This window comes from Podarcis raffonei, chromosome 2 (assembly GCF_027172205.1).
Source record: "Podarcis raffonei isolate rPodRaf1 chromosome 2, rPodRaf1.pri, whole genome shotgun sequence".
In the NCBI taxonomy this organism is placed as follows: domain Eukaryota; kingdom Metazoa; phylum Chordata; class Lepidosauria; order Squamata; family Lacertidae; genus Podarcis; species Podarcis raffonei.
The window spans coordinates 68,986,353-69,004,145 of record NC_070603.1 but is presented as its reverse complement, the minus strand read 5'-3'; the positions used below and the strand labels follow the sequence as shown (position 1 = coordinate 69,004,145).

Sequence of the window (17,793 nt, the reverse complement as noted above, 5' to 3'; positions counted from 1 at the left end):
CTACATATCTGAAGTTAGGTTCTGGGCATGGAACTAAAATGGAAATTCTATACTTACCAGTGACAATTTCTGTTCTTCATAAGTGTGGGGATTGCCCCCCCTCCAGGGTCAATAAGGCAATTCTTCAGTTTTAATGTTTAGGGGAGGAGGGACCCCTCCTCTCAACCCCCAGACACTTCAAACCAAGGCAACATTTCTAATGACAACTCTAAATTAGAACAAGCAAGCCCACAGAGGCAGCAACATATTGAATTTGGGCCTCTGAAGGGCAGACTACAGACTTAAGTGAAAATGAATTTATTGATAAAAATATGCAGTAATAACACACCATCTTTCCTCTTACGTGTGGGGTGAACCTCCAAATCATTCCATAGGGCAGGAATGGGGATCCTGTGGCACTCCAGAGGTTGTAGACTACAACTCCCTCTGTGCCTGATCATTGGCCGTGTTATATAGGGCTGATGGGAGTTGTAGTCCAAAAAACAGCTGGAGACCCAAGTTTGGGAAACCCTGAAGCTGTTAAATTAAGTTAGTTTGTGTTCATATATTTACTTTTTGTATTTACTTACGATTATTTCTAATTGCTTCTAATGTGTCATTTGAATCATTATACTTATTGAGCACTCAATACATTGTGAGCCACTTTTTGTGGGACAATTTTGTGGGAAACCAGCATACAAATAAACAAGGATGCTGAATGAGAGCAGTAGCATCTCCTGGACCTACAGTGTCCCTTTTGCTGGAGTGCGAGGAAGTGAGATGTATTGTGACACCCGTGGCTGTGATAACTTCTGCAGCTGCTATGCATGGGATATCTCCCTCTAGCCCTGTGGGGAATGTATTGCTTGAGGCACTGTTCTTTGCTCTGGGAATATTACAGCATGCTTGGGCAAGGCCGTGGCCAAAGGTGGCTTTAATCCAAAGAAATTTCAAAGTGAGGATGGAAATTATCCCCCTTCACTGCAGTGGGGTAGGGGAGTGTTTTGACTCTTGATGCCCTCTGGTCTTCCTTGGAGAAGATGACACTGATTGCCTGAGTGGTCTCCCACCCTGTCCCATTGGGGCAACACTTGTGGGGGGGGGGTTTCCCGCCAAGGCGTCCCTGTGCAGATCTGCCATGACCATATTTCATGCAGCGAGGAGCTGTATGACATTTTGTTTGAAAGCCTAGGAGGGAAGTGAGCATAGACAGCGGTACTGAATCTCTTCCTCTTATTTGGCACTCTATGGAAGTGGTCCAGACTTCAAACTCCCACTGGCGTTAGTCATGCAGGAAAGAGGCAAAGTGTGCTGTAAGGGGACAAATTATCCCTGCCAATGCAGCCAAGCTACGAATCAGAACAAGACAAGCTATGAGAGGTCTCTCTGTTCCACTCTCCCAATGCTTGACTTGCCATAATGGGTGGCGACTGCTGTTTGGCTCTCATAAAATGCTGGAGTCTGCCTGTGATAAAGACAGGAAGTCACCTGGGGGTTGAAAAGAGAGGACCTCCCTCCTCCCCAAATGAAAAGTGGAGATGGTCTTCCCAGCCCCAGAGGGACCTATTCCTATACTACCTGTCCTCCTACAGTAGAGAGATTCTAATCCCCAAAGTTCGAGGAGAGAGGAGCCTATAAGAATGGGACTACTTTAATACAGAACATGATGGCAGTTATTCCTCCAGGGTGGTGAGTCTTGAAGGCAACTGGCCAAACCTGCAAGAACAAGACTTGAGAATCCAGAGAGGCATTCCAAGAAAGCTCCTGAGTACTTAATTGTTAGAAAAAAACATCTTAGGGACTGATGCCTATAAACCTGCCTGGGACTTTGCAGAAAATAAGGCCTGCCTCCCTGCAGCTGTAAAAACACTTGCAACAGAGTCAGAATGAGTGTCAGCAAAGCTAAAGGGTAGGTAGCAACAACTGGCAGCCCTTGGGCTAAACCCTGTCCTCATCTGCACTCTCCTTCCAGGTGCCTATCCAAAGGCAAAAAGCTATGTGACAATAGGACTAGTTATTAGGGCCCTTTCACTGCAGAGGTGGACTACGGCCCTTGACTCCTCCTCTTCAACTAATATACTAATTATATTAGTATTCAACTGGTTAAGTAGGGTTGTTAGGGGCCGCTGGGCTTACTTACCTCTCCTTTCCATAGTGTCAGGAATGCTCAGTGCTACGAAGTACTTGCTCTTTTTTGTTCTTAATAAAAGCTTTCTAAAATATTACTGTAAAAGGTGCTCACATCTTACAGTACACTGCCCACAGCATCTGCAGTCTGCTGATTTTGACTCTGCTGGGCTTTCAGAAGAGACACATGGGAAGGACACTGTCAGTGCTTCATAAGATGTTATTCTTTCCACAGCCTGAGGAGGTTGGTCAGGAAGCTGTGGAGGAGCCACTGATAGAGCCACTGTTGGAACCTGAGGGTGAGAACTACGAAGAACCCCCGCAGGTGAGTGGAAAAAATTAAGGCAACCTGATGAACAAATTGGGGGGGGGGAGGGAATGCTGGGAAATAAAGTATCTCGGCCTCCCACCAGCCCCCTGTGAAACAGACCCGCACACGTCCTAACAACTGATGCAGGATGGGTGTGGTCTGCCTTAAGAGGTCACAAGCAAGCAGGTGGTGAGGAAAGGGGAAATACTATAGTATACACACAACATTTTGCATGCAAAAAGTCCCAGGTTCAATCCTGGCATCTCTAAGTAAGTTGGGGAGAGACTCCTGCCTGCAACCTTGGAGAGACCTGAAAGCCAATGTAGACAATATTGAGCTTTGCTAGACTACTGGTCTTGTGTACTAGGAGGCTTCATTGGGAATTTGAGGAAGCAAACTGGTTGTATGCTCATGCAGGAGAGAAGAGTAGCTGCATTCACAGGAGCTCTTACTGGTCTAATCTGTGCAGATAAATGTAACTGAACAGAATGGGGGAAAGGCTGTATGTTTGAGCTGGTTAGGGCCCAGCTTGGGGACAGCTATCACGTATGGTAGTTGATGCAATTGGCACAGCCAACCTAACAGGAGCTTAGCAAGGGCAATATAGGAGTAAGCCCAGGGCCTGTATCTCAGGTAAGCTTATCCATGTGGGGTCTACCTGGTCACCTCCAGTGCTGGGTTGTTCTGACTCACATCCTTGTTTCACTTCATGACATTTATTCTTTTCAGGAGGAATATCAGGAATACGAGCCGGAAGCATAATGGCTACCCCTGTTCCCGACACTTCCACCAGCAGCACAATAACAATAATGACCCTCCCCCTCCCATCCCTCCTCCACCTCTCCAAAGGAAGGCCTTGATGCAGATGGCGATGGAGAGGAGCCCCAACACCCCATCCTGTCATGAGTTCTTCCTCCAGTTCTGCTCCAAGGGACCTCATCGGGATCTGTGTTTTATGTATCGTGGTCTTTAGCATTAAGAGAAGAATTCTGAAGGCAAACCCTGGCTGCAGCGGTTTGTGTGTGCGCACATTTGTGAGCCCAGCCTTACTGCCCTGTCTCCCTCCCAGCGCAGTAAGGCCAGGCTTCCTTGTGTCAGTAAGAAGCATGTTGTATCTTCTCCGTTTTTAAGCAGAGCATTCCATCACCTCGGCCAGGACCCTGCATTGGGCCTGCTGTACATTTGCTTGCACGTGAATCACGCCAACTCCGCTTCATTACCATTGGTGGAACTTTTTTTTATATCTCTGAATGGATTGTTTACGCCTTTGTGATCTGTCCCTTTCCTGAGCCCCCGCCCCTGGCCTTGTAACAGAGACTCCCTGATTTTGACGGTTCAGAAGTTGTGTCTGTGTATCCCAAACAAAAGGAATACCCTCCCTCTCCTGCCCCCAGCGCTCTGTGTTGTGACTGTGGCATGGATATATACCTCCCACTGTCGCTGTGTGTGCAATCCTGGGGCAACTGCCAGTGACACAGCTGCCCCTGTGTCCATGAATAAAGCCAACTCTTGTCTGTACCTTCTTGTCTGCCTCCACATTGTTCACAAGTCAAGAGGAAAGCAGTTGCCTTGCTGTGTGCTGCACCTAGGGGTGGCTTTTATAGACCAGGTCTCCTGTAGCCACTCTGAAACAGTGCAATAAATATATCCTAGGAGTAGGAAGAGGCATCGCTTCTAGCAAGGAAAAAGTAAAAACAGATTCAACACCAGTGGAAGCTGAAGTATAGGTACCCATACACAAAGGACAACAAGGTTCCTTTTAATATTTAAAATGAAACAGGCATTTCAGCAAATACAACCTTGGAAAGAGATCAAAAATATACCTACCATGTGACCACCCTTAGAAAACTGTGTACAGTTTGGGCCAACACATTTCAAAAAAAGATATTGTGAAGTGAGAAAACAGGCAGAAAAGCATAACAGAAATAACTGGGGCTGGAACTCCTATAAGGAAAGGCTACATTTGGAGCTTGGAGGGTTTTTTATTTTAAAAAAAGCAAGTAAGGGGAGATCAACATTTATCAAATTATGCAAAGTTTGGAGAAAATGGGCAAAACTTTCTCCCTCTCCTAACATTAGAACCCAGGATCACCCAACAAAGTTTTAGGATGGGAAAAGGATGTGCTTTTTCACACAGTGCATAGTTAATTTATGAAATATGCTACTACAGGATGAGATTGCTACTAGCGTTATAGCTTTAAATGGGGATTTGTGGAGGACAAGTCTTATCAATGGCTATAAGCCATGGTCACTATATGCTACCTCCAGTTGCAGAAAGTGTACGCCTTTGAATTAGCAGTTGTTAGGGAATAACTATAAAAAGGTTAAGGGACCCCTGACCATTAGGTCCAGTCACGGACGACTCTGGGGTTGCGGTGCTCATCTCGCTTTACTGGCCGAGGGAGCCGGCATACAGCTTCCGGGTCATGTGGCCAGCATGACTAAGCTGCTTCTGGCGAACCAGAGCAGCGCACAGAAACACCGTTTACCTTCCCGCTGTACTTCCTACTTGCACTTTGACGTGCTTTTGAACTGCTAGGTTGGCAGGAGCTGGGACAGAGCAATGGGAGCTCACCCCGTCGCGGGGATTCAAACCGCAACCTTCTGATCAGCAAGCCCTAGGCTCTGTGGTTTAACCCACAGCGCCACCCGCTATGGGAGAGGGTTATTGCCTTTGTGTACTGCTTGTAGGTTCCCACAAGGGGTCTACTTGTCCACTGAAGGTTGCAGGATGCTGGATAGATAAACCTTTAGTCTGATGGACCAGGCAGAGCTGTCTCAAGGCCAGGACAACCTCCCCAGGCCTGGTGCCAGCAGTTCTACTGCCTAGACCAGGACTTCCACCTCCCAAGAGCAACACTGGGAGGTAGGAGGTGGAAGAAGACTAACTCATAGAATCATAGAATCATAGAGTTGGAAGAGACCACAAGGGCCATCGAGTCCAACCCCCTGCCAAGCAGGAAACACCATCAGAGCACTCCTGACATATGGTTGTCAAGCCTTTGCTTAAAGACCTCCAAAGAAGGAGACTCCACCACACTCCTTGGCAGCAAATTCCACTGTCGAACAGCTCTTACTGTCAGGAAGTTCTTCCTAATGTTTAGGTGGAATCTTCTTTCTTGTAGTTTGGATCCATTGCTCCGTGTCCGCTTCTCTGGAGCAGCAGAAAACAACCTTTCTCCCTCCTCTATGTGACATCCTTTTATATATTTGAACATGGCTATCATATCACCCCTTAACCTCCTCTTCTCCAGGCTAAACATGCCCAGCTCCCTTAGCCGTTCCTCATAAGGCATCGTTTCCAGGCCTTTGACCATTTTGGTTGCCCTCCTCTGGACACGTTCCAGTTTGTCAGTGTCCTTCTTGAACTGTGGTGCCCAGAACTGGACACAGTACTCCAGGTGAGGTCTGACCAGAGCAGAATACAGTGGCACTATTACTTCCCTTGATCTAGATGCTATACTCCTATTGATGCAGCCCAGAATTGCATTGGCTTTTTTAGCTGCCGCGTCACACTGTTGGCTCATGTCTAGTTTGTGGTCAACCAAGACTCCTAGATCCTTTTCACATGTAGTGCTCTCAAGCCAGGTATCACCCATCTTGTATTTGTGCCTCTCATTTTTTTTGCCCAAGTGCAATACTTTACATTTCTCCCTGTTAAAATTCATCTTGTTTGTTTTGGCCCAGTTCTCTAATCTGTCAAGGTCGTTTTGAAGTGTGATCCTGTCCTCTGGGGTGTTAGCCACCCCTCCCAGTTTGGTGTCATCTGCAAATTTGATCAGGATGCCCTTGAGTCCATCATCCAAGTCGTTGATAAAGATGTTGAATAAGACCGGGCCCAAGACAGAACCCTGTGGCACCCCACTAGTCACTCTTCTCCAGGATGAAGAGGAACCATTGATGAGCACCCTTTGGATTCGGTCAGTCAGCCAGTTACAAATCCACTGAGTGGTAGCATAGTCAAGACCGCATTTTACCAGCTTCTTTACAAGAATATCATGGGGCACCTTGTCAAATGCCTTGCTGAAATCAAGGTAGGCTACATCCACTGCGTTCCCTTCATCTACCAGGCTTGTAATTCTGTCAAAAAACAAGATCAGGTTAGTCTGACATGACTTATTTTTCAGAAATCCATGCTGACTATTGGTGATCACAGCATTCCTTTCTAGGTGCTCACAGACTGTTTGCTTAATGATCTGCTCCAGAATCTTCCCTGGTATTGATGTCAGACTGACTGGGCGGTAATTATTTGGGTCCTCTCTTTCCCCCTTTTTGAAAATAGGGACAACATTTGCCCTCCTCCAGTCTGCCGGGACTTCGCCTGTTCTCCAGGAATTCTCAAAGATGACTGCCAGTGGTTCTGAAATCACATCTGCCAGTTCTCTTAATACTCTTGGATGCAGTTCATCTGGCCCTGGAGACTTGAATACATCTAGACTAGCCAAGTATTCTTGTACTATCTCCTTAGTTATTCCTGGCACTCGCTGGCACAGCCACCGCTACAGCAGCAGCAAAATGTTCGTTGGAGAGGTCACTGCACCATCACCATGAAGAGGAGGAGTGTCAGAGATACTGGGAAATGAAAGCAGAAGGGGAGCCTACACAGTGTGATTTGCCTCGGGCCCTGCACCTGCAAGGCTCTTAGGTTAAGCTGCACCTGCCAAAATTTAGTCTCTTACACATCAGTACTTAAAAAGATGCAGGAACCTTTTCAATCTTTACATCTAGTGAACCTAACACTAAGGCAGCTGCTGAGAGTGTTTCAGGCACTAATTACTACATGTTCAAGTGCAGTGCTGTCCATGTAGCAGATGAGGGAAGACAGGATGTACAACTCTTGCTGAGTAAGGTATTCAATGTACCTCTCTGTACATTTGGGAAAAGTGAAATGCCCACTCAAAAGCTGTTGTTCAGGCAGGCTGCAACAGAGGGAATAAATTCTGTGCTTCTGAAAATTGAAAGATGTTTAATATAACACAGTTTTCTTGGATGCATCCTTTTCAAGTATGGGCTCTCTTCTGTGATGGTTAATCTCTGCTAAGCTGCCCAGCCAACACTGGTATCATTGCTACAATAAATGTTAGAAAAGGCTTCTGGAGGCAGACAATTTTTGCATTCTTTTGGTCTATTAGAGATTGCACAAATCTCTAGCCATATATATTAAAATCCTTTTAAATAAAACACACAAATATTAGAACCAACCTAACGCTATGCCCCTTATCAATAGCAAAGGTCTTCTGGATAAACATGTCTAAGTCTCTTCCACCATGGCCCATGTTCCAACCTCTTATTTTGATTTTACCAGTGCCTGCACATATAGCAGTCCACATTTTTTCAGAGCTTTCAAACACTCAAGTCGGCTAATGAGGCCTGGCTTTACTTAGTACATGCTATGTTGATTATTGGCTTAATGTGCTGTGTAACAGTTCACAGCTATTAACTGTGGTTTTCAGTAAAGCACCCACAAATTTGTCTGATGCACATACACCACGGTCATAGTGGTGGCACACATGCATACATAAAATAAATTTAATATCAAGCTACCTGGGTGATGTCCCCAGTAAACATTTCCAAATGCGTAATTTCACACTTAGAACTACTGCATTTTATGCATTTTTTCAAATGAAGTCAGTTTATCTGCATAACTCAACCCCTAACCTAAGGTCTTTCTCTAAGACCATCAGATAAAACACTGAATAAAATACTCCTAAGAGACCAGAAATATAATTTCCTTTATTCATTCAGTATCTGTGCTGATAATACCTATGGTATATTTTTCCATTTATTAGTGATTTGCTAACAATGGTCATAATATGTAGTATGGGAAGAGGAATGAAGCAAAAATACTACATTCTGAGAATTGGAAAAAATTGGCGCCCACAGTGAAGGCCATTGATGTAGATCACAGGGTAGGAAAACTCACAATGTGAAGGGTGGTGACTCATGCTGTGAGTTGTTCTAATTTAAACGATAAGAGTGGGAAAGTTGCTGTGGGAATGCCAATCCTTGTAATAAGCACAGTGTCTAGACAAGCTTACAGCCATTCAGCAAAAAATGCACACTGCAAGTAGTGCCGTAAATGAGCATGTTAACAAAATGTTACAGTCACTGCCAGATACATTGCTACAGAGGTAATACCTTCTTGTCTGCTCCCGCTCCAAGTCCATTTACGCGATCTGGGTTTTTTTTCTGAGCCCTATAGGTGTTCAGAAAAAACACCCTTGGATAAAAAGCAGCGGAGAAGAGTACCTGTACAATTTCATTGTACCATGAAAGGAGGAAGAGCATTAGCAGAGTTCTTAACTAACGGGCAGTAAGTTCGTGGCCTTGATAGAGTATATTTGTAAATTGCTCTAAGATACAAATACATGTTAATACTGCACACTGCTAGCATGCCAATAGATGACTTCAAGCACAGTGAAAATCCATAGTTATTAAGAACTTTTACAGAATGCACAAACTTACATATAAGTCTGGTTCCCTGTGCACTGAACGGCCAGCACACAGAATTGCAGAAATTCAGACACACATAATGCGCAGCCGAGAAGCTACCTCATATCTTGCCTATTCTGACACTAGCGGCTTCCCCTTTTCCATTCTACAGGCAACTGGGATGGGACACTGCTAGAAGGAAGTCTACTTGGAGGGAAGAAAGTGTTTGCTTTCTTCTTCAGCCCAAAGAAAGTTTAGGTTCAAGTGGCATTAACTAATTTGACATCTGCAACGACAGCCTGATCTATCAGACTGAAAGTGGCCTGATACTTTGCTTCTATTAGTAGAAAAGCAATCCCTGTTGGAGAGCAACCAGAGCCAAGCTGCCCAGATTGCAAAGCAAGGTCACAAGCAAAGGAGGAAAGTCTGAACAAATGAAGCCAGTATTAGTTTATTGTGGGAAGAGGGTTGAGTCTACCAAGTCTGCTTTCCTACTAAGCTTTTGGCTGGAAAAAAGGCACACTGTATAGCCTCACTATGGTTATATGCAGAGTCCATCTCAAAAAGCAATTCTGGATTTTTAAGGCCAATGTGAAGGTGTTTGAACAAGGAACTATATTAGAGAGAATGCAAACATACATAAAGAGCTAACCAATGTTTTTACGGGGTCTAGGTGAATAAAGTGATGGTTTGCAAACATCCCTAAGATTAATAGATTGATTCATATTTCATTTGAAGACTTCAAACAATGGAAATTCTATACATTCATTTCTTGGAATATTATTTCCAGGTCTCTTGTCATCATTACTCTTAAAGCATCCTACCACTGATGCTGCTGTATAAATAAATATCACATCACTATGCATATCAATATCTAAAACGATTAATACAGCTGCCTGGTAGCTGAGAATAATCCTAGAAAGTATTGTTCCTAAGCAAGATGAAGAGACTCCAGTCCATGAAAGCTGTTCTTGGTCCAAATCATGCAAGGAACATCTCTGGATTCAGATTCCAGTTCTGGCACATTAGCCCAAAACTTCTTATCAGCCAGTGTGGTGCATTCCCAGCACACAAACCAGCAGCAGTGAGGCAGTCAACAGTGCCTCCTCCTGCACTAAGCCATTTGCCATGCTGACTGCAATGTCTTTCTGGGGTGATTTCTGCAGCATGACTGAGCAGTTAAGCTCGGGGCGACAGCAAACAACACTTCTTCCCAACACTCCAAGTTGTATGGAGGGTGCATGTCACCAGAGGCACTGGTTGTTTTCCAGTGATGTATTCACTGAATCTGCTGGAAAGGATCCTTCCTCCAGCTTTACCATAAGAAACGCAGCAGACAAGCGCAAACCTTTTCAGCAAGCAGCAGAACCTGGCACACCTGCTACCAATTAAATAGGCCCCAAGCCGCTAAAACGTGACAAGGCTTGTGATCAGCCAGCCAAATCTACTGAAATTCAGATTAGCACAGAATGCTTCATTTCAGTAAAATCATGAAGTAAACTGATACTAAGGTCTCCACTAGCCACTCAATCTTATGTTCACGTTCCAAAGAGATTGCAGATGTATTGGAAAGGGTTCAATAAAGAACTGAGGATAGATGTACAGAAGTAAGGATTCATATGCAAACATTTTCCTCCACAGTGAAGTGAATTCTTGTAGTTATCTCACAATGGAATTTTTATGGGCATCCCAGTGTTTTCAGAATTATTCAATACATCCAATCACAGCCCAGTCCAACCTAAGTTCATATGGGGGGGAAATCAAGCCTGTCCAAATCATGCTAATCTGCAATCATAACATAGATGCTAAAACATTCACAAGACTAGCTCCATGGTTCAAAAATAACCTCCCCCGCTCTCTAGTGAGCATATGATATCGCTAATCTGCTCCAAACAACAGCTCTTCAATCCAGTGTGTAAGGCTGAAGCTGGATAACTGCAGGTGACAATGTACAGAAAAACTATGTGCCAGCTGGGAGAGAGGAGGAGCTGTCCAGTACAGTAAAGCTCAAAGCGATACGGTCCAAATTTGACATTACCTATGGCATATGTGGCATTCCTATCAGTCACCATTTACAACTGTGATGATGAGAAGTGCCCATCCAGTATGAAACAAAGTTAAACTTGAACCAACAACATGGATGAATAGAAACACCATAAGTAATTAGCAAGTAGTGAGTTAAAATTCCAGCCAATAAATTTGTTAGAAGAGCAATACTGGGACGACAATCTTTCAGAGTAGGGTTTTTTTTAAAGGCTGAACTGTTCCATAGGGCCAATAATCTTCACATCACTGGTAAACCAAAAGACAATATATCACAGTTACAATGTGAATCTTTTCCAAATGTCCAATCCCCATTGTCTAGGAGCAGCAGGCTCCTCTTTCTTGTCATCCACCCTCCATGAACCACAGTTACAGGGTGCCATAGCTGCCTCTGGCTTTTGCTGTGTCCTAAGCCTACCGCAATATGAGAAACAGCTTCAGCCAATAGGCAAACTGACTGGATATCATTGTACAAACAATAGTAACTTCAGCACGCTGACTAGACTACACATGTGTGATGTTGTTTCTGGACAAACACTTCATTGGCACCTATTCACCCAGCCTTGCAAGCATACTTGCAACAAATTCAATCCTTTTGAGCAAGCAGCCTCACCAGTAAAGAATATGCCATTAAAGACCCCACAGCCACACAAGTGTACTGATGCTCATATACCCAAGGCTAAGATATTGTTTTCTTATCCAGAGCTTTGGGCACCAATACATACAACCTGTACCAAGAATTCTCCAACCCTTCAAATGCCGTTAAGACAAAAAATGCAGTAAGATGTCCTCTGGCCAGCTATCAGGATGGACACAGGCTGAAACCAAAGGTGTGACTGATTCTGGAGCTCTGCTGGAAGTGGGTGAGGAACAGTAACTTGATTTTTCTAATTGAGATTCTGACAACAGGAAGGTAGGCTCAGTATCTTGTATCAAGCAAGAGTATGTGGAGATTCACTAACATATTCTGAGAAAATGCTGTGACTCAGGCAACAGCAAGCCTTTAGTATAGCTGTGGAAAAAAAGAGATTCAGGTACTAGGAATACAAATGAAGGGCACACCACAACTAGGGTGCAAAACAAGAGAGAACAGAAAACATTAGTGTGGATTTTCTATTGTGGCATTTAAATAGAGTATGTATATGGGGAGTATAGTGCAGATAATGCTTGTTAGAACAAGCCTGCAATAAAATATGTGCACAAACTCAGGATCTCTCCTTTATGGCAGGAAGAAATAAAGTAGATTCACTTGCAAAGATGGTTCTCATCTGCAGGAGAGGCCACTGAACAGACGGAAAAGCACCATTACCACAGTCCAAGAAGCAATTAAATGTTTAGGACCAAATATTGAGCTAGCTACAATATGGACATAACCCTGAAACAAGGAGATCAGGGCATTCCAAGCATGTGGTAAAGGCAAGCCACATGAAATAAAAGAATAAGACATTAAACTCTAACAGATGGTTAATTTGAACAGCTACAGTGTATAATTCAGTAAATCAACAGCTTCTCCAAACGGCTGGCACCATCTACAGGTCTAAAAAAGAACAGCTCTCCAAATAAATATCAAGGAAATTGGGAACAGGAAAGGGAGGAGTAAGATGTAAACAGAAGGGAAAGCTTCCAGAAATTCACAGCGACACCTCAGGTCTCTTCGCTCACTGTGATGTTCTAACTTCTCACAGGTAACACACACTTTTTCCTCTTCAGGCAACAGACAGAAGGTCAATAGGATGGTAGTCTCAAGAAGTGAAACTTGACTCACTGTAAACCTTAAAAGACTTTTTCAACGGCGCAGTAACAGGCAACAGTCCAAGTCTACGTTATACCTTGTGGCTGCACCCATGATTTTCTAGAAGATAAAACATAAATAGAAATTAGCATGTCCCAGTACTCTTGTCCTAAGCCAAAACTTTAAAAATGGTTGGTTACAAGGAATTAATGCCAATGAGCACTATTCTGATGATATTATAATGAATGTTATAGAAGAATAGAGAAGGATATTAGAGAGGTATCTGTAGGATAGTGATGGCTTGTCCTGTGAAAATAGTGAAAAGAGAAAAATATTGAGTGAATAGACACCTACCTTGGCTGAACATTCCATGGTGAAAGCTAATCCTGAGTGTACAATTCCTTTCTCTGAGGCGCCCTATAAGAAAAAAAAACACTGTATGGTTTTTAGTTGTATTTGTATTGCTTTTATTTCTTCAATTGTATTTTATTTTATTGTAATTGCAATACGATATCTAAGTAATAAAATCAGCAGTAAAAATAAAATTGAAAACCGTACAGTGTCTAGCACGGCAAATTAAAAATGCTAAAAGAGGTAGAAAAATCATTAAGCCAAGATGCCCAGCAATTTGGAAATGGCTTGGGCAGGGGAGTTTGAGAACCACTGCTCTAAGGACTAGGTGAAATTTATATACAGAAGACTGCACTGAACTACATATTTTAAATGGAGGAGGAATGTCATGGAGAATAGTATGCCCAACACACACATCCCCATCAAAATTCCAAGATTGTCTCAAACAGGGGAGACCTTGTAGGGCCCACATACAGTGGTACCTCAGGTTACAGACGCTTCAGGTTACAGACTCCACTAACCCAGAAATAGTACCTCGGGTTAAGAACTTTGCTTCAGGATGAGAACAGAAATCGTGTGGCGGTGGCACTGCGGCACCGGGAGGCCCCATTAGCTAAAGTGGTACCTCAGGTTAAGAACAGTTTCCAGTTAAGAACGGACCTCCGGAACAAATTAAGTACTTAACCTGAGGTACCACTGTATCTCCTATGATTATGGGGCCACATTTTCATTAGCTGTAATCTGCTGTCACATATGTTCTGCAGCACAGATAAGAACTCGAAATGTTTAGCAACCCATATGCAGATATTCAGACTCTGTAATTTCTCTCCACACACTGATTGGGCAGAGCCTAATCTTTTACTCACTGTTATTGTCATAATGTTACAAACAATGCTGAGATGAGGAAAAAAGTAAGTAAAAAATAAAAGCTGTTCTACATGTTCCTGCTTGACTCAGTCTCAGAACTGAAGAGTCCCATCATGTTACTTGTTGCATCTCTAACAGAAAGATCCATGCATTTCCAGTTCTAGTTCTAGCAGCTCTTGATTAGATTGCTTCAAGAGCCTCCAGAATAAATCACTTGTGATCCGTTGCTAGGGATATTCTTGTACAGGGAAAACTGGTTGCTTGCAAACCTGAACATACTACCATTTTTCTCCTTTTGCCAGCTTTGTGTGTTAGGGAACAGAAGTGGCTTGCTTGATAAACTAGCTTCCCAGCAGATCACTGTTGGTCACAGGAGGGAAAGGGGAGAAATTGCAGAGCTGCATTGTGCAAGCATACTAGCGGAGCCAATTCAGTGCTTCTGCTGGCGCATTTGCATCATGCCAACCTCTCTACTACCTCACCGCCTCCTTCCAGGTGAGCAGCAAGGACCTATCTGACAGGAAGCTAGCACAGCTGCTCTGCCCCACCAAGTGAGATGCTTCTGTTAGGAAGCTCACCCAACATAAAAAGAGTGGATTTGATCAGTCAGCTACTGCCTAGTCAGAATATTGACATACACTTGCTCCATGCTTAATAAATGCATATAAGCACATCAGTCTGGTCAAACGAGGAGCATTCTCCATTGTAAGTTGTTTCTTAATAGTAGCCGAGATGAGAATATTGCAAGGCACTTTGAGGATGCTGCTTTCAAGCTTCTAAGCTTTTCGAAATTCAACTATAGTGCCATAATTGTGGAATGAGAAACACACTTCAGTTTGTCTAGCCTGACATCCAAGGCAGGAGTTTTAGGGATGCCTAACAGTAGGAAAAAAGTGATTAACCTTCCACTGAACCAATGTCTTAAAATGATAAGCTTTGAATTGCTCAGAAAGGCTTGTCCTTTGTCCCATAAGTGGACAGTGTTTCCTTTCTGCTATTAATGTTTACAGAAGGGCCCATATCTAAACCACTTGTATCATCTAACATTTTAACTTTCTCTTCACCAGCACTGGGTTTAGGGCAGTGTGGATGGTTCCCCCCCCCCCACAGGCATTGAGCCAAGGGGGTGTAAGTTTGAGAAGATTCATTTGGGGGAACTAAATTTTGGCCTCGCACAGGGCACCATATTGCAAAAGATTATCAAAGTCTGCCCCTGCTTTCATCAAAATATCAGTTGTATGAACGAACTTTTCCAAGGAAAAATCCACAGGAGCACCGAAAACCAAACATGACAACTTTGGTAAGAGTGTTCCCTTAGGATGAGAGCTACAGTCAAGACAACAGCCAAATTGACAGCACAACCCGTTCCAGGTTAACTGCCAAGAATAAATAGGAGAAAGATGAATACAGAATGCATACACAGTAGCTGAGTTCTTCCCCTTGGAGCTCAGAGTTCAGCTCCTGCCTCAGCTGCCTCAGCTGATTTCTTCGAGGAAAATTTAAACTTGATTTATTGGGCAAGGAAAAACAATTCACAAAGGCAACATTCCCCGAGGACCAGAGGGCTTCCCCTCTTAGTTTAATTTTCTTGGCAAGTTAATTAGAGTAAGCAAAGTATTCCTTGGGGGATTGCTCAGCAAACTTAATTCAATAGAGGTGACTTAGACACGGTTCCTGGTACATGAACAGCTAGCCAAGTTTTTTAACCTGAGGGAAGGATTGCTTAGGGGACAAACGTATTTCTCCAGGATTGAAGGGAAACTGGCAGGTTGCCATCTCCTAAACCTGCACAAACAAATGTGTTAGCAGGATACACATTCTGATGAAAAGCTGGTATCCAAGAGTCCACCACCCACCAAACAAAATGTTAGTATTATTCATTTAATGATGCCACAAACAACAACAAAAAATAATTTTGTGGAGTCCAGAGGGGTAGCTATGTTAGTCTGTTGCAGCATAAACAAGAATGCTATAGCACCCAAGACATAGAACAGCAATCAGTTATTGATCTAGGATTTCAGTGATCAGGTTCAAATCCCCTCTTCAGCCAGCTATAAAGCACACAGGCTGACTCTTGGCTACCTGCTGTATTTCAGCCTAACCTACCTCACTGAGTTGTTGCAAGCATAAAACGTGGGTGGGTGGGGGGAATAGTGAATCCCGCCCTGAGTTCCTTGGAAGAAAAACACAGTACAAATATAGTCATTGGTTACAAAAGCTTTCATGGGCCACAACTCACTTTGTCAGAGGTCTAATGAAGTTACCGAACCAGGCACATGCCCTGAATAACTTTTATAATGATTCCCAGGATTTTGCTGACTTCACATTGGATACCAGTTACCATTCTTAGCATTCAATTTGTGTCCCTTTATCCTCTTGCCTTGAGACAGACCTGTTCGACTTATGTAGATGGCAAAAAGGCATTGTTGGCAGATGCCAGTGTATATTATGTTAGAACACATGCATGTGAATAAGTCATTGATTGTATGGCTGATATTATTGGCTCCAGGATGGTATTGCTCAGATAGATATGGGGACAAAGTTGACATGAGTATTTGTTCCTGGGACTTTATTTTCCTTGGGTACAGATGGGAAAGACCTCTGTTTGACACCTAGGAAGCTCTGCCAGTTAAGAGCAGATAGTACTCAGCGAGCTGGGGAAATAGTCTGACTTGGTATAAGGCAGCTTCTTATGCTCATGTGGGCTACAAACTTAATAAAATGTGTAACAGAGAAAAGCAAAAGATAGAAGCCAGAGGTAATTTCCTTCAACATTCCAATCTTCTCTCCATTTCATTCTGTCCTGTTTTCATCATCTCCACTCCATCAATTCAAGAAATGCCAACAAAGACACTTCTATTGTGTACTTTAAGTACATAATACAATGCTTCTAAAACTGTTGGTCCCAGCATATTCCAGGGTGTGTCATACAAGAAATAACTTTCTTTCACTGGGCTGACAGTACACTATTACAGTTATATGAACCCTTTTGGAGATAGGCTTCCTCCCTTCCTCCCAAAATATATGTAAATTCTATTCAAATACACATTGCGTATTTATACTGCCATTAAATATGAAATATAATATATATATGTTGTAGAGGGGTCCCAGTTCAAAGTGTCTGAGAAGCACTGCATACTGTTTTTCTGAGATATGCATTAACTCTTCTGAATATCTCATCCATACGGTATTACAGTAGTGCCACCTCCTAGCCTGTTGAGCCCATCCTAGTATTTTTCATATTTGGTGCAAACTTACCCACTACAGCACATTTGTATGTCATCAAAGCAGCCAAGGCCTTTACTTCATCAACAGTAACGGCACTGCTGTAATGAATCCTTGGGGAAAGATAAGAGAAACAAACAGGCACGTAGTCAGTGAATGTACAACAGAAATGTATCAATGTATTTGCATTGATAGTCCTCCCCACCTACTCCAGTTCCAAGGGTTCTGAGCAGCACATTAAAAAATGTATGATTTTCTGCTCATGGTGGGCACTGAATTTCTATCTATAAAAAAGAGATTGTAGTGTTGGCATAATTAGTTTGGAAGGATGTCATCAGATTAATATAAGGCAGCTCAGGCCATTGTAACTTCTGTGTTAGCTGGAGATACTTTGTTCCAGCCACATGTCATCACAATACAAAATAAAATAATTAGCAGGAATTAATTTTTCTAAAGTCACCTTGGAATGATGACCTTATTTGATCCTGCTCCCCTTTTTGTAGGACACTGAGGATTAATGGGGGGGGTCTGATTAATTGATGAATAATCTAATGAAAAAGGGGGTGGGAGACCGGGAGACTGGACTTTTAAAAAAGGTGTCAAAGGACACATTCCTCCCTACTATTTTAATACACACACCTGCTATCTGTCAGCAGGCAACAAAGGTAAGCTCATGTATCTTATGGTGTAGTGGTTTAAAAGCCAATCTCTAACACTGGGTATATTT

General features: G+C 43.2%; 1 protein-coding gene and 1 long non-coding RNA gene across 4 annotated transcripts in view; one reads left to right on the top strand and one right to left on the bottom strand.

The window, feature by feature from the left end:
* The window catches only part of SNCB (synuclein beta), a 39,786-nt gene extending 35,852 nt beyond the window's left edge, over positions 1 to 3,934 (top strand). For all 3 annotated transcript variants that reach the window (XM_053377189.1, XM_053377190.1, XM_053377191.1), the window contains exons 5-6: positions 2,342 to 2,431; positions 3,146 to 3,934. In XM_053377189.1, coding sequence (XP_053233164.1) covers positions 2,342 to 2,431; positions 3,146 to 3,178 — 123 coding nt within the window. In that variant the 3' untranslated portion in view covers positions 3,179 to 3,934. The remainder of the gene's footprint in view (positions 1 to 2,341; positions 2,432 to 3,145) is intronic.
* Positions 3,935 to 6,906: 2,972 nt separating this feature from the next.
* LOC128408051 (uncharacterized) lies at positions 6,907 to 17,185 on the bottom strand. Its single transcript, XR_008328958.1, has 3 exons — positions 17,100 to 17,185; positions 12,978 to 13,040; positions 6,907 to 12,743 (listed from the first exon to the last, which is right to left on the bottom strand). It is a non-coding gene; the product is annotated as an uncharacterized LOC128408051 (long non-coding RNA).
* Positions 17,186 to 17,793: the final 608 nt, after the last annotated feature.